Source organism: Phoxinus phoxinus (assembly GCF_949152265.1).
Source record: "Phoxinus phoxinus genome assembly, chromosome: 21".
In the NCBI taxonomy this organism is placed as follows: Eukaryota; Metazoa; Chordata; class Actinopteri; order Cypriniformes; family Leuciscidae; genus Phoxinus; species Phoxinus phoxinus.
This window is the reverse complement of record NC_136896.1, coordinates 24,674,405-24,690,898: the sequence shown is the minus strand read 5'-3', so window position 1 is coordinate 24,690,898 and position 16,494 is coordinate 24,674,405. Positions and strand designations below refer to the sequence as shown.

The 16,494-nt window shown below is 39.6% G+C and overlaps 1 protein-coding gene across 2 annotated transcripts; it reads left to right on the top strand.

Moving 5' to 3' along the window:
- Positions 1 to 4,024: 4,024 nt before the first annotated feature.
- LOC306989660 (uncharacterized protein) lies at positions 4,025 to 14,142 on the top strand. 2 transcript variants are annotated; one of them, XM_079595551.1, is made up of 9 exons: positions 4,025 to 4,273; positions 10,804 to 10,885; positions 10,986 to 11,101; positions 11,217 to 11,271; positions 11,371 to 11,440; positions 11,646 to 12,005; positions 12,617 to 12,710; positions 13,000 to 13,084; positions 13,174 to 14,142. In XM_079595551.1, the coding sequence occupies exons 1-9, from the start codon at positions 4,185 to 4,187 to the stop codon at positions 13,513 to 13,515; spliced, it is 1,293 nt and encodes a 430-aa protein (XP_079451677.1). In that variant the 5' UTR covers positions 4,025 to 4,184; the 3' UTR covers positions 13,516 to 14,142. The 2 variants fall into 2 exon arrangements, with proteins under 2 accessions (XP_079451677.1, XP_079451676.1); XM_079595550.1 differs by having other exon boundaries at positions 4,027 to 4,273; positions 11,586 to 12,005.
- The last annotated feature ends 2,352 nt before the right edge of the window (positions 14,143 to 16,494 follow it).

Here is a 16,494-nt window from a genome sequence, read left to right as displayed (position 1 = left end):
TTTACAATAATGCCAGCATAATGTGTGCAACAATGACCTTTCTTATACAGTTGTAGGTTTTATTTATTGCCCATTACTGTAAAGCTGCTTTAAAACAATCCATAATGTTAAAAGTGCTATATAAATTAAGGTGACTTGACTTTGCAATAATTAGTCATCAATGAAAATTAAAAATATTTATTTCAAAAACATTGTTTAACAAATTAATAAAAGAGGCACTGTGTAGATATCGTAGGTGGCTTAAGACGTGGGTAATGGTTAATCCATTTTTCTTTTTTTTTGCACAGATGAAATGGTTAAACTTCTGTTCCCTTTCGAACGGTCACTTCGGATTGTGTAGCTATACACTGTGGAGAAATTCATTTACTCATATTTATTGAAGCTTAAATGTAAAGCGCATTGCAACTGCACAGCTAGACAGTGAGAGGCTGGCTCACTCATTGGCTGTGCTGCAGCAACTGCACATCCAATTGCGAAAGGCACCTTCGGAGGGGTGGCAGAGACTATAAAATGAGCCCGAATTCGCCATTATAGCAGATTTACTCAACTTCAGTGACAAACTCCATCTCTGTGTCCTCCGGAAAATTTCAAGCTTCGCCTCTTGTGGCCATCCGGCGATCATCACATATCCTTTCAAACTAACTACGTTATACAGTTTCTGAGAGCCGAACGAAGCATTGTTTCAAATGCCTCGTTCCGCTTACACCATGTGCGGATCCCATCTGCACGAGGGCAACGGGCACTCGGAGTGCGTTTCGTGTGTTGGGGCCTACCCACACCGAAGCCATGCACGGTCTCTGCTGGCTGCTACTCTCTCTGCGAGAGCATGCCTGTGCCGGTGCTGTGGTCGTGGCTAGCTCTCGCGAAGGATGGCGACGCCGCACCCCCCACTCTTCCGTTTCCCGCGCTGCTTCTGCCGAGGAAGAAGAAGCGCCGCAGCCAGCGACTGCCTGAGATCATGGAGATTAACGAGCCCACGCCGGCCACGTCCCGGCGTGCCTCGTTTTCTCCGGCCCTGACTCCGTCACTCGTCCTGTTCTCACAGAAGGACCAGCGCCCCCACACCCACGTGGCGGGCCTGGTTTCGTTTGGTGCGTCGGACGACGAACAGAACGACAGCTTCTCCATCACGGCTTCCGAAGAAGACTGGCCGGGCTCTGTCGACCCCCACCCGTCCCAGTCGAGCGCAAGCATCCCAGCTAGCACCAACTCATGCGGAGATGCTCAGGATCCTCACCGCGGCTGTCGCGGACCTCTGCCTTGAGTGGGCCTCACCCGAGGAGCCTCCTCAAAGTCGGCTGGACGGCTGGTTTCTGGCGGAGCAGGCCCCTCGCCACAGATCCGCTCCGTTCTTGCCTGAGGTCCATCAAGAACTGACTAAAACGTTGCGTGCTCCCTACTCAGCACGCACGGGCTCCTCCGTTTCCGCAACGCTCTCCTCCATGGACGGGGTGGCGGAAAAGGGCTACGAGTCGTTGCCTAGGCCGCCAAAATCCTCCTAGCAACGGGGGTAAAAAGACGGGGTGCGTGTCTCGCTATAGCCGGACCACCCTCAAAGAAGCCCACCATTCTCGCAGCTCCCTGTTTATCTCAGCCGGCTGGAGAATTTTGTATTGCAGCAAACTGTCCCGTTGCACTGCGCGCGCCCCAGCACACAAACGCCGTTGTAACAAGTTTCAATGATTCTGGGAAGGAAGAGGACAGGGTCGGCTTGTGGTGACTGCGGGTGTTTATTGGAACAAAACAAAACAGACAAAAACAACGTCGCACACACATCGCTCTATGATCAAAACTCAGTCCACTAGTATCAGATCACTCAGACGTTCCTTGTGCTCTCTGGCCTCGGCGTTTAGGTTCACCACTCTTTCCACTGACTTCAGCTTGCGCGCGATTACCCACAGATCTCCGCTGGTCTCTCTCCTCCAGTACTGTTTCAATGTGAAACTTTTATACTCTGTCCACGCCAATCACTGGAACAAAACACAGAGACACGTAAATTAGTGAGTATTAGGCTAGTGTGAACCATTGTTAATGGAGTTTTTTTTTTCTTTGTACCTCTAATTTTAGGTGACCTTTGGCATCTGCTGGATAGCACGGTTGATCACAGTAGCTCAAGTGCAACAGCAGATGTTACTGTAGAAGTGGACCGGTATTTATCCGAAGTGAATCTCACAAGATCTGATGACCCACTATTATATTGGGCTCAACAGAAGCATCAGTATCATCATTTATACCAGCTGGCACTGGCATGTTTATGTTCCCCTGCATCCTCTGTTCCTTGCGAAAGGATCTTTTCCAAGGCTGGAGAGGTTTTGTCCAAGAAGAGGAATAGTCTAAACCCCAAACACACTTGAAAAAATTCTGTTTCTCAATAAAAATCAATTGTAGGCCTAATCCTTCCTTCACCCAACCCAAACTGCAGTGTAGCAGTTTGCTCCACTATATACCCAGTCCCATAAGCACAACACTGCACTAAAACTAACTAACAGTTTACTGCACAAAACCCCCCAGAAAAACCCAATGCTAAAACCCAGGGGGTTTCCTGCATCGAGAGCCGGAGGTGGCATTCTGGCGTTCTATTGCGCATGCGTGACTTTAACTGCTACTTAGCGACGTTCTACTCTGTAACTGTCTTCTATGGGAGAACAGCTGATTTGCCGTAGTCGTTAGCTACGGACTGTTTGACGGACTGCTGTTTAAGCTTAGATGTAGTAAGCTACTTTTGCCATATTACTGCTTAGCTTGCTACATTTTCCAGGGAGGTAGCTTCAGTGTAGTGAAGCTGAATTTAATGTAGAGTAACTGCTATAGCTTAAGCTCACTACATTTTCCAAGTAGCTTGCCCAACACTGATCATTTATTTATTTTTATAAATAAATAGGGAATCACTGAAAAGGATGATTCTGATTTTATTTCATCTAATGTAAGTGGAAAATGATAGCCTGGCTATAGTTGATAATAGGCCTACATAGAGTTGATAATAGGATTACCTAATCTAGGCCTACTGACGGACGGTTAAGTAACACAGTTGCGCTGTTGAGGCTCGCACAGTGCTGTTTTCCTACCATCACAATTGAAATCGAGACACTGATTTCATAACAGTTCAACAAACAAATAGTTCAAATTAAATCACATTTTAAACGCAATGACTGTTTTTGTTCTGTTTCAGCAGCGAAAATAGTTTTAAACAAAGATCACAGCAAAACCATCGCGCATCTCACAGGAACACTACAGCGTTTTGAGTCAAAGATTCAATTACCTATTCATAAACTGCCTCATTTTGAATAAATCAGCCGTTTTAATGAATGACTCAATGACTCGCTCATTAAGACGGTCGCCTGCCGCCAGCTACTGGCGGTTTAGTTTCAAAGTATCTTTCTTTTCAACATTCCTTTGTATATTAAAAAAATATTTAAAACACTCAATCTCATTTACAGTCATTTTTCAATGTAAATTATTTAATTTAATTGGTAACAGCCTGTCTTATTATTCTAATTCAATGTAGGCTATTGATAAAATGTAAGGATTTGAAATGAAAGATGGAGCATAAATTTTATAAAATTAGGGAAATTACCAGTATAAAGGTAAAATTGTTTATTCTGATAAGAGTGTTTTCCAACAGTGATATAATGAAAGATTGACTATTTAAGTTTGAAGGGAAGCCTGTTTAGGCTGTTAAGGAAATGTAATTTTGCCAAACTTTTATTTTAGATTAATGTTAATTTTAAATCAGCCTATACTTCAGTGTGAAGTTACCATGTTTTCATGCTTAACACTGGTAACAAGCTCCACCCACAAAAATACTGTGGGAAACACAGTCTATATGATGGTCAACGAAAAATAAACATTTAATTATCTTATTATTAAAATACATTATCAGGGTTTTACGACCTGCACCTCGTTTTCAGCCAGGAAAAACCCTGAAACCCCATTGCAAAAAAACCTGCAAAAACCCCTTGTGAACCCGACCAACCCAACACGTCATCCACGATTCCTATAAAGGTCGGCCAGGAACCTTAGAGTTGTAATTGATGATCAATTGAACTTTACAGACCACATTGCTAGACCTATGCTTATTTGCACATCCGGGTTTCACTGGCGTGTCAAATTTGTGACCCGTGACAGAGGATAGACTTTTAAAATTTTGTCTTTTGTGTTTGCTAAACAAGGTAATTTGTTTTAAAATGCCTTTGCTCGGGAAGATAGTGGTGATCGAAAGACATGGAGAAGATGGCACTGAATTTCCCTTCACACCACCCTGTCTGTTCGGAAGGTCAGTAACACATTTATTTATAATTATGGGTTATGGCTGCATATAGGGCCATTTGGGCAAGTGCCTATAACATTTTCAACTATAATGCTGTTAATGTACAGTGAGGAATGAGAAAAACAAAAACAACGGATAAAGGTTTGGGGGAAATTGCCTTTATAAAGGTAAAAAAAACAAAAAAACATTTGCCATGAGAATCAATTTAAGAGGGCATATACAAATATGCTTATTTTAGTAGGCTACAGAACACTCATGGGAATATTGGTTCTGAATAAATGACATTTAATTACAACACAAAAATTAAAAACTTTACTGAATAGTTATTTCACCATCACAGTATTTAAAAAGGGTAGAGATTTTATTATAATATTATAATACAGCTGAGCAAACTTAAGTCGCCAGCTGAAGAGAGTGAGTTAAAATGAAAACCTATTTTAAACAAGGTTTAAAGTTTGGTGCGATCGAATTATTAGATAAACATTGATTTAATCTAGATTTGAGATTAATTATTGTTGGTGCAACCACCCTAAATGTGTTAGATTTCCAGTGTTGTGCCAAATGATTATTTGTGGACTTACAATGGCTGCCGTGTGCACGCGCGTGTCCGTTAAGTTCGTGAGACCAGGGTGTCCCATTTGTCATTTTAGGTCTCAGAAGGGTGCTCGCGAGACAGAAGGGTGCTTAGGCCCTTTTTATTAATCGACAGAAGGGTGCTCGTGAGCTATGAGGTCGATTTGCGCCCTCGATGCCCACTAAGCTCCGCAGCAGACTTCTTCCCGACAGTCAAAACGGGGTTACGTCACAAAAGTGCGGACTCAAGGGAAGACCGCGAGTGCTTAGCATGCCATTTGGGACAGGGTCACTGACTTCAATGAGGGGGAGCCACTTCCGCTAATTATAGTGATTAGTGAACCCATAGTTTTATGTTGACTGCCTAGTGTAACCCCTCCAGTCTAAAACTCGCCCCTGTGTGCGGGCCTTGAACCCGGGTCTCCGGCGTGAGAGTCAGGCGCTCTAACAAGGAGGCTAAAGACTGCAACCTCTAGCATCTGTTGCCAGAGCGCCTATTGAGATCAGAGGAGTGAGGTTTACTCGCACAGCAACTAATAGCTGGCCTCCTTTACACTAATTATCTAATAATGTGGACTACAGACAGACTGGCGTCCTTTGGTCAGTTAGAGGGTACCATAATAGCTGGTTCAAGCATAAAAAATACCTGCAAGATATTTGTTTTGACCATAATCCATGCACCAGCACTGAATTTAGATGTGGGGCACCCTATGATCTGCACGGTGCAAGAAGCTCGGGCGGCCTTGGTTAAAATTAAATTCACGTTTATTTGTATAGCGCTTTTCACAATACACATAATTTCAAAGCAGCTTTACAGAAAGTGCATGAGTCCACATTACAATTTAGAGTTATCAGACGTAGCTGTCTAAGTTATGTATTTCAGAAGTGTATACAAAATCACAGTTAGCTAAAAATGTATTCATTTAACAATGTAGTAATTGAATGCAGATACAATGAGCTCATTGAAGTAATGAATACTTGTTTAACAAACGATTATTACAATTAGAAAATATAGCATTGGTGCACGTTGATTCAGAGTCTGCGTCATCTGAAGTCTTCGCAGGGGTTGGCACCGGCACCGTCACTTTACTAGTTGTTGGACATCTGAAGTCTTCATAATAGGCTGGATCCAAACTGGAGCTGACAAACGCATTAATAAAAGCATTGAAATGTGTGAACACGCTGACAATGCGAGTTGCTTGTTATTTTTATATTTTAATCAAATAGTTATCAGTGTAACGTTATCTGTTGCATTTACCGTTCAATCACCATTTTGAGTTCTTTGCACGTATGCTTAATGTGACACGATGCAGTACATGTGCATGTTAAATTACGTTATTAAGGTTCTAAACGCAGCACTAGTTTATGTATTTCTCTTGTGTGTATTTGAGCGACACGTGTGAGAAACCGCCAAAATTTCCGTACTTTTGCTCTTTCCACTTCATTAATGGCAGACCCACGGAAGATCATCCCTTTAATATTTGGCCACCTCTTGATAGAAATGTTACAGCCACTGTAATTTCTCAATAACTCATGGACATCAAAACACACACACTCATGGGGGTTTACATTTTTATTTTGAAGTCGCAATGAATGAAAAGTTTGCATATTGATATATTCTCCTGTTGGCGTAGGTTTATAGATTATTTACTTTACAAATGGTGAAATGGCACACATTGCGTTCCCATAGAAGCGTGCAAACTTTTACGGAGATCGGGCCATCAGCGGAGGTATTACAGTTTAAAAGGTAGAAAAAAATTCACACCAAAATACACCACATTTCCATGATAAATTAGCAGAAAATGCGAAAAGCAACCTTTTTCCTCTCTGAGGTACATGTTAAGAGGCTTGATAAAAATTTTGTAACTAGCAGCTCATGCGTCAAGTGCTGGGACCCTATAGTTTTTTTTATAGGCCTTTTTTAGGCCCTTTTTATTAGGGGTTCAAGCACGAAGTGCTGAAACCCTATTGTATTTGACCGTTCACAAAGACCCGCCCCCCTTAGTTACTGTCGCCATGTCCGACAAGTTACGCCGTTCTCACGCAGTAAAAAATACATCGTGGAGCAGAGAGGAGACTGACAACACGCTGACAGACAGGACAGACCAGGTTACTTTTCAATTACTTTTGACATTAAACATATTAAACAAAGTCTCACCTTTCAAATTTGGTCATTTTTAAAAAGAAATTTAAACAATAAATACCGTTTTGTGGCTCTTTAATGTGTCGTGACAGATCGCTGTAGAGCAGTTAAAGCTGCTCGTGAACCGATCGTTCTCTTCCTTCTATTAATTTATAGCATCAAATAAACAAAGTTTTAACCGCGGAAAGGCGTCAGTACACTCTGTCTTTCAAGTTCAAATCCTCCCATGTTAATCTACTAACTCTCCTGAATGCTTTGTCGGACAAAATGGCGGATGGCGAAGTAGGATTGGTCAGATCACCTGTCAATCAAACTCCATGCGAAGGGTCAATTGCAAGGATTTTTATTATTTTTCTTCTGCCGTAAAACGAATTGTGGAGACTTGAAACTTGGCCAGATGGTAGTACAGAAATTGAGGAGAGGTTGAGAGAGTATGACCCCGATTGGCCTGTGGTGGCGCTATAGCAACCGAAAGCGTGTAACTGCTCATAACTCCTTGACCGTAAGGCATAGAGTAGACTCAAGTGTATTATATCATTGGAAAGCTGGACTCCTGAAGAAAATCTCAGATTTCATTTCAGGTATGCAAATGTTTCCGCCATTTTGAATTTTGTCAAAAACCTACTGTTTACTGTTTTGCGTACTAGTCCTAGGTTTTTCGCCCAGTGCAGAAATGTTCTCTGGAGTCTAAATATCAATAATTATCGAAAAAAAGTTGAAATTTAGATTTGTGGTCGCTAGGGGGCGCAAAACGAAAGTAGTGGAATGAGCCTATTTTACTAAAATGGCTATAACTCGAGAAGTAAAAAATATCTTTACCAAACTCGGTACACATATGTATGAGCATAATATGAGGTCAAAGTAAAAAAATTATCATAAAAAAAGTTTAACTTTAGCATTTGGTTGGCTATAACAGGGTCATTTAGAAAATGGGCACGGCAAAATACACTCAAAAGCCTATAAATCCTAAACGAAAAGTCAGAACTTCACGAATATTGGTGGGCATATGTGGCATAACATAGTAAACAAGCATGCAAAATGTTATGGAGATCAGACAATAGGTGGCGCTATAACTGTTAAAAAGCATTGAAAACCACATATTTCCTATGGTAAATTGCCTGTATTGGCTGTAAATGGTAGGGGTGCAACGGATCGAAAAACTCACGGTTCGGATCGTTTCTCGGATCAGAGTCACGGATCGGATCATTTTTCGGATCAGAAAAAAAAAAAAAAAAAAAAAAGACAAGACAAATAAACATAAGTTTTGTCTTTTTGTTTATTAACACTTTTGAATTATTAAATTAAAATATATAAAATCAACTTAAAGTGCACAAGGCAAGGCATAATAGTGGGTGCGCGACGGGATGTTGTAACGCGGCTCAAGCACTTTCAGCATGTGTTTAAAGCCCTCGTTTTACACAACCGAATATGACCTCATATCTGCAGCTATAAACACACCGATAGCGTTTGTGATGGCTTTAGCCCGGTCTGATTGTGCAACAAGGGGCTGCTTTAATGCCGCGGTGATAAGCGGTTGTTGTGCAGCCTTCGTTTTCACTCCCGTCAGTGAAACACCGGCGTGATGTTGCTTCAAATGCGTGGCCATGCTTGATGTGTTTCCACTGTCATATGGCTTTCTTGTGCCACAGTTCCTACACACCGTCACGGTTTTATCCACTAACCTCTTTCCTTCATCATTATATTTGACAGTGAAGCCAAAATGCTGCCATACAGGGGATTTAAATGACGCGGGGCATTCAAGCTCCTCCGTTCCTCCGCTCGCCATGACCGCGCTGTGTGTGGACTGAACATGCGCGCAACTTTTTTTTTTCACAAATCAATCCGCGGATCACTTGTGTGCCGAACCGAAGATATTGATCCGAACGGATCACGAATCAATGATGATCCGTTGCACCCCTAGTAAATGGTCTTACTAAATAAAACTTAATGTCTTTTGATGCTTTTGTGCTTAAAGGCCTTAAATTCTTGAACCCGGATAAATGCTGCTTGCAGCTTTAATTAAAAAAATTCTCATAAGATGTCAGGCCACTTCTTCATTTCATCCCCCCACTGTGTTAAACACAGCGGCTATGATAAATATTAACACGGTGTTTAATATTGTTTTGTACATGCTCCCATAATGGCTCTTACTTACCGGTGTGGTGAAGAGATCAGTGTTGCCAGATTGGGACAGTGATTTCCAGCCCAAAAGCTCACCAAAACCTACCCACTCCAAGAAAAAAACGCCCAATATGTTACTGCCAAAATAATGTGATATAATTTTATTGCCATGTCATTCAATGTTTATAAGCACCATTTGTATCTCCTTAAAACAAAATAACGACGATAAAATATATATTTTTTATCAATTTCCCAGGAAACCGGATCAAAACAGGGCAATAATTAAATATAATTAGCAACTAATATGACTAAAATGTAAAATATAAAACAGTTTATAAAAATATATAATATGTCTATGTGGACACTGTCAAAACAACAATCAAGAAATGAACCGATGACTTAACCTCGGAAGTATGGGGGTCTTCACAATTCTTATCCAAGAATAAAAAGCCAGATACATGACAAGATTGAGCTTTGACAATTCCTTATTAAAAAAAAAAATTTGTAAGTCTAACTAAGATTTTAAATAACTAGAGATTTAACTTTTTGTACACCACATACAAACCACTGAAATCGTTGAGAAATGTAAATGTTTTTTTTTTTAATCCAAAAAAAACGCAACTCACCGTTTACTTGCATTTGATTACTGTGGAGTCTTGTATGGCAAGCCATTTTAGCTTAAATTGTACCCAACGTTACTCGTCATAATTGCATTTTTACTAGTAAGAATTTAATTAGAGAGCACTTTAATGCAATTATTACTAGTAGCAATTACAATTAGAGAGCTGTCTAATTCAATTATTACTAGTAAAAATTACAATTAGAGTATGGCCTATGGCAAGCCGTTTTAGCTTAAATTGTTCCCAGCGTTACTAGCGTTACACAGCGTTTTACTAGTAACAATTGAATTAGAGAACTAATTCCTTACGCATCTAATCCCAAGCCTCCGTTGCTAATTCCAAAACATAATTTTAGAGCTACGGAGGTTTGAGTAATTCATAATTTGCAGTTATCAATGCGAGAGAGAGATTGCAATAATGAGACAGAAACCCATGTGCGTCAATGTTATTTTATTTATTAATACATTTTTGAATTAATTCTTTAAAAAATGTTTCCCTATTATTTGCAGTTATGGGTAGCCTAATAAATGAAACACAAAGCCCTTTTAACAAGTAGGCCTATCAATATTTATTTATTTGTTAGCCTATCTGCAATAATAACAAAAACCCGTGCAATTTATTCATCAGTTTAATTTTCTATCGATTATAGATAGGAATAGGCCTATATGCTTTGTTTATTAAAATTAAAGTGACCGTTTCCATTGATTGTGAAGTCAGACATTTTTCTTCTTCTCTTGATCCTTGGCTTGATTTTCGTTTGGACTTTTGTTTCCTGAGAGGATCACGCTCCATTTCTTTCTTTTGCCGAAGGTGCCCAGTAGCTTCTCAGGCTTGTTTCACACTTGTGCCCTGCGACAGACGTGATCTGTGTGCTCTCCAGTCCTCTCCTTCCATAAGGCTAGAACTTTTTTTTAAATCTTTTTTTTTTTTTTGTGCCATGAATAGCCATTGCTGCTGATATGGCATTAAATAAATAAAAACACCACATGCATCATAGTTTAATATTTCTCATTTACCAAATGGGCCATATATGCAAATGGACAAAGAAGCAGTTTTAATGTGGACTCTTAACTTTTTAGGAAGCTGGACTGTGATATTCCTATTCAGCTGCCGCAGGTGTCAGATGAGCACTGTAAAATAGAGCTGAATGAGAACAACGAGGTAATTATGTTGTGGTATAACATTATACATTTCCATTAACCCTTTCTTTGCATATAAGAACACACGACATGCTGTTCATTTATTGTCTCTCTTGTTTAAGTTCATTTTGACCAATTTAAGCTCTGTGAACCCCACACGTATTAATGGACAAGTTCTCAATCAATCTGAACGGTTAAAGCATGGTGATCTCATCACAATCATTGATTGTTCTTTCAGGTGATTCAGATTTTTATTATAATTATTTTTTTTTAAAAAATACGTTTTCTTTCTTGAAGAATCCTTGTTCTGAGAATAATTTGTTTTGTGTGGTTTCATCTTGTCAAAATGTTAGGTTTGAGTACCCACCTCTCAAGACACCGACAGCTGGAATAGACAAAACCGTTCAGGTGTGTAGTTGATGTGAGTCTTGTGAAACAGATGATGGGTATTTTTAGTTAATTTATCATTTATTTCTTTAATTAACTCTTGGTTCTGTCATCCTATAGGCTTTGCAAGACCAGCAGGAACAAAGCACACCCGTTCATGCAGAGGAAAGGAAGTCAGAGCATTCATTTGGTTAGTGATCATGAAATTTATTTTCTATAATATTCTATAAATTATTTTTTTGCAACATGTTTACTGTAAATTTATTTTCTAGTTTGAATAATTCTGCTTGAATATAATTTCATATCCATGATTTTCATGTGTACTATACTTGCAGACACTTGTTTAAAAGATGGGTCAAAACCTGAAAAAACTGTTGATGATATGCCGTCTGTAGGGTCCATCACCCCCTCATCGACAGAGAAAGATGTAACTCCTGTCTCCCAGAAGAAGAAAACACCATTGAAAACGCCTCAGAAGTTCAGTGCTGGTGAGGTTGTCCAGCATATTCGCTTAGAGCCTCAGCCTGAGGAGAAAACTCCTAAATCCCCAGAAGGAAGGAGAAGTGTTGGATCACAGGATCAGAGCCTTGATCTCCAAATGTCTTTGGGCCAGCCTCAGACTCCAGGCCCAGTAGGCAAGAACACTGAAGTGAAAATGTCACCAAGAACATCCTCAAGATCAAATGCTGGCAATATGTCTGAAGTCCAAGGTGTTGCACATGAGATTGAGCCAATACCTTGTTATAGGATCAAAGGTGAGAAAGTCTTTCTTCTGTTTTTCTCCTCATGAACACAACTATTTATAACACCTTAGAAGTAGAGATGCATAAGTAATCGCTCACTCAATCTCATTCCTAAATGACAACAATTCGCCTCTGTCTATTAAACATTTGACAAAATCACAACGTAACATTCAAATCTGTGTTTGCGCTGCTGCTGAGAAAGCAGTTGTGTATGAAACAGCTTCACAAACAGTAGCATTTTCAACCACACAGTATCATTGTTTCTGTGTTGCAAATATTAAAATTATCACAGAAGTACTGGGATAAAAGTTTATAGTTCGGATATAAACACTGATATCTACGGTAGCGATCATAAGAGCAATTCACCTTTTGTAAAAAACTTGGCGCTTTAAACAACTATTGTATTACGATTACATTGTTATGCCACTAGTTGGTGACAAGTGACTGTTTATTTAAGACATGAGCTTTGTCCCAATTCGGAGAGGCATTTAAAGTGCGATTGCGTCACAGCGGCGCAACGAAGGCTACCCCGATACTAAAGCGACTTCAATATCCTTCAATTAAGGATACAACTGATGGACCCTTCGCTTGCAAAACTTGTTGTACCATTTCTTTTATTTTAGGGCTCCAGGTGCGGACAGCTGAATTTATTAAAATGAGGGCTGACAACGACCATTTATTTACCGGGAACAAAAACTCGGACAGTGTGGCTTGGAGGTAAGGCCTATTTCCACAAGGCTCTCTTGTGTATTATAGCAAATAGTCCTCACCCTATACAAAGCCCACAACAACAAGACAACCAGTAGATAAGGCAATAGTCTTTCACTTTGTTGTTTTTTTGTAGTACTGTCATGCAAGGGATGTTTACAAATGTTTGAACCAAACCTTAGGACTTTTGTATGCCTGTCCTGTTGTGTCATATTTTGTAATGTTAAGATTGCACTTATGTCAAGATTGCGCCCGTCTTAATGTTCTTCATAAGTGTTTCCTTTTTATCTCGTTTTAGGACAGTTCTGAAGAAAATGGGCCTGCTGGAGACCGCTCCCTCAGAGGCCAGAAAAAAATGGAAGTACTTAAAAAAAAAATACAACGTAAGCAAGTTAATTGACACGTCTTTGCTGAAATGTATTGTGCTGTTGTTGTTTTTGTTAACAGGCATGGTTTATTTGCTCTGCCGTAGGATTGCAAGTGTAAGGGAGCGGGTGCTGAAACTTGGCCGTGGTTTGCCCTCATGGATGAGGTGTTGGGACAGAGGCATTCCACCAACCCCCCTGTCCTACTTGCCTCCATCCCTGAGGACACACCAGGGCCAAGTTCAGCAGTGGATGACGAAGATGAGGAGGAGCCACGACCACCAGCCAAGAGAAAAAGACGCCATGACGATGAGCTGGTCAATGAGCTGGTCGAGGTACTCAGGGAAGACATAAATTTTCAACGGGAGGCAGAGGAGAGAAGAGCACAGGATAGCAGTGAGAGAATGGCCCAACTATTTTCTCTTATTGAGAGAATGGTTAATAAATAAAATTTAAGTGAAAAATGGGTTCATTAAAAATGTTCTATATATATTTTTTTCAATGTCACTTATAATTTCTCAATGAAACAAATGTTTTTTTTCTGTAGTTTACTTTTGTGATGCAAGTTAAAAATGAAAGTTGTATATAAGTTGTATACTGTGTCAAGCAGGACGAGGCCGAGGGCCGTGAGAGAACGGCGCGAGGCCGGTGTTCTTAAATATTCACTGTGTCTGAGATTTTCGGTGACACTGGGCAGAGCTTACATGAATATTCACGAGTTTCTGGTTTCGTGTTAAAGCGCCACTGAAAATATTAGTGCACGCTGCTCGGATCGTAGAAACTATTTTTCAGCGTTGAATGAAATACAATTTTCTTATTTTTTTAATGAATGTATGCTAGATAGTTTCTACATTGTATCATGTGATATGATTTAATTACAGCCACTGATTTGTCAGTGACTTATTTCCAAGCAATGAGCCAACAGCCATTGAGTTAGTTTGTTTTAATTAAATTGGCTACTTCTGTTTTGCTTTGATGGTGTAAGACCTGGCTAAATCGAACCAACGGGTGAAGGTCTTTGCGTGTTACTGTCTTTGTCACGGCAAAGTATTTTTGATTAAATGCAATAAATTTTCTCATATGTATTTTCTCGTTATTTCATCTGACTCCATAAATGAAAAGGTTTTAATGATATCTGAGTACCATTAAAGGAGAACTCCGGTCAATTTTAACATTCAGCTAATTTTTTTGTAAATTTGGAGTGCTGTCAATACGGAGAACAACGACAAAAATCGGTGTTGCCTACACCGTGTTATCCTCTTTTTAAAATTTGCACCCTGTTGACTTCAATGGGGCACGTTTTAAACCTGCTTTTAGTCTCTTAACATCCTTAATGTGTCATTACAAGTGAAAAAAATGATTCAACAGAAGAAAGAAATTTATTCAGGTTTAAAACAAAGTGAGAGTAAATTATGACAATTTTCATTTTGAGGGGGGGGGGGGGGGGGCTGTTAATAAAACAAAACACAAAGAGAAAATCACTGCTATTGACTGAGAACTTTAAAAGTAGCTTTAATAGAATCGATGTACAATTTATACAGTGATGTCTATGTAGCGTTTTATTTTTATATTTGTTTATTTAATTTCTTTTCATTTGAATGCTAATTAAAATATGTTTTTATTACGATGCAGTAAGATGTCAAATAAATCTCTGATGTCACCAGAGTGTGTGTGTGAAGTTTTAGCACAAAATACTCCACAGATATGTTTTTATGCATGTTAAAGTTGTAATTTGAGGATTTGCAAAAATGCACCGTTTTGTACCTGGCGCTTTAAATGCTAATGAGTTGCACAGATGGCGGGGTTTCAAGAGCTCACGTGTGTTCAGAAACTTAAAACGGAGTCAAACGAAGATTGAGAGACTCAAGAAGTGACAACATGTAGAAGCAACAAAACGTCTCTGAATGGTTAGTTGATGAATTTATGTTGCTGATGTGGAGTTAACTATCTTCAATTAGGATATTCTGTCATGGTAATCTATAAATCGCTCGTGGAACTGTTGTGAGGTGCACACAGAGTGACTTTTCGATTGCATGTGAAAAGATGAATGCAAAAGTTTGAGCTGACTCACAAATGTACGTAACTCTTCCTCTTCTCAACATGGTTCCCGGGGGTGGGGTGTGTATGTACATTTTAGACTTGCTGATGTCACTAAACCTGGAATGCAGTGTAGTCCCTCCCAGCCGTTTGTTGTAGTCCTTTTCTTCCTTTGCTTTGAACTTTGAGGGTTGTAACTTTGCAGATGTTGTTTATGCTCAAACTGCAACATTTCACACTAACTAAAGTTAGAAAAGTGAAATCATACTTTACCACCCATTTAAGAGTTACCAGAGAGAGAGCAAGATAAAGTTGCATTAATAAATATTAATGCTAAAGTGTTATTTGGTTAAATAAATTTACATACTGAGATCAGTTTAATCCCGCGGTTTGATCAATTTATTTATAAATGTGGAGCCTCTCCTCACAGTCCGGCTCCTTTAGTGTGCAGTCTAGTTCTAGGTTCCTTTTGTAAAGGGCCCTGACGGAGTCGGTTTCCACCTGAAACATAATTCTACCACAAACATCTTTACAAGTTTTCTGGAGGGTAATCAAAATCACTAAAGTTCCTTGACTGCCTACACAGGACTGTAATGTCAAGGGTTTTAAATCCTTACCTTGTTCAGTTCACATTTTTTCTGAAAACTATTGGAGGTAGAGGCTTCAGTTTCTGGGGCAGGTTGTGAAACACCCTACAATAAAAGAGATGTGTAAGGGCCAGTCCCTTTTTTATGCCACATATTCAAATGTTTGCCATAATAAAAAGTCCAGTGCATTCACCTCAGCAACTGTGTCATAACACAGTGTCATCAATTTCCTCCACCCTAATAAATAAAAGTAGGCCAATATACTGTAAAGCATAACTGTTGTAAAGTATATTTCTGATGTTCTGTCTGCTGCATACTGACCAATACTGACCTCTATGTGGGAGGCTGTGTGCTGGCTTCAACAAGGACACTACATTTCCCTCTACTGTGAACATAGTCAGCCATATTTAAAACTAAAAAAAAAAGAAAAAAAAAAGTAAATGTATTGCATGTACCCAGTGTTACTTGCTTAGAGGAGCCAACAGGGTCAGATTGTACAGCACCTGTAATCCCATCCATAATCGGCCGTCCCTTATTGCTACTCAGAGCCCATTTCTCCACCAGTGTATTCTGGAGGAGTGGCCCTCCACCAGTTTTCTGAATTTCACTCTTTTTTCCTGACACTCAAATGTTTGTGATAAAATGTTCACAAACATAATAAAAGGTTAAGGTAAATACTCACCACTTTAAATTATTTTGTCTTTATCTGCAGCCAAGAAAGTTTGGAGTTGCATCTAAAAATCAATGAATATTAATCTTAGTATATACATGTCAGGGATAGTGATGAAGCAGACAGGGGAGGGT

Coding starts and splice junctions, on each gene's coding strand:
- LOC306989660 (XM_079595550.1), top strand. CDS start 4,185: ATGCCTTTGCTCGGGAAGATAGTGGTGATCGAAAGACATGGAGAAGAT. Junction 12,006..12,616: donor ACCTTGTTATAGGATCAAAG/GTGAGAAAGTCT, acceptor CTTTTATTTTAG/GGCTCCAGGTGCGGACAGCT. Junction 12,711..12,999: donor TCGGACAGTGTGGCTTGGAG/GTAAGGCCTATT, acceptor ATCTCGTTTTAG/GACAGTTCTGAAGAAAATGG.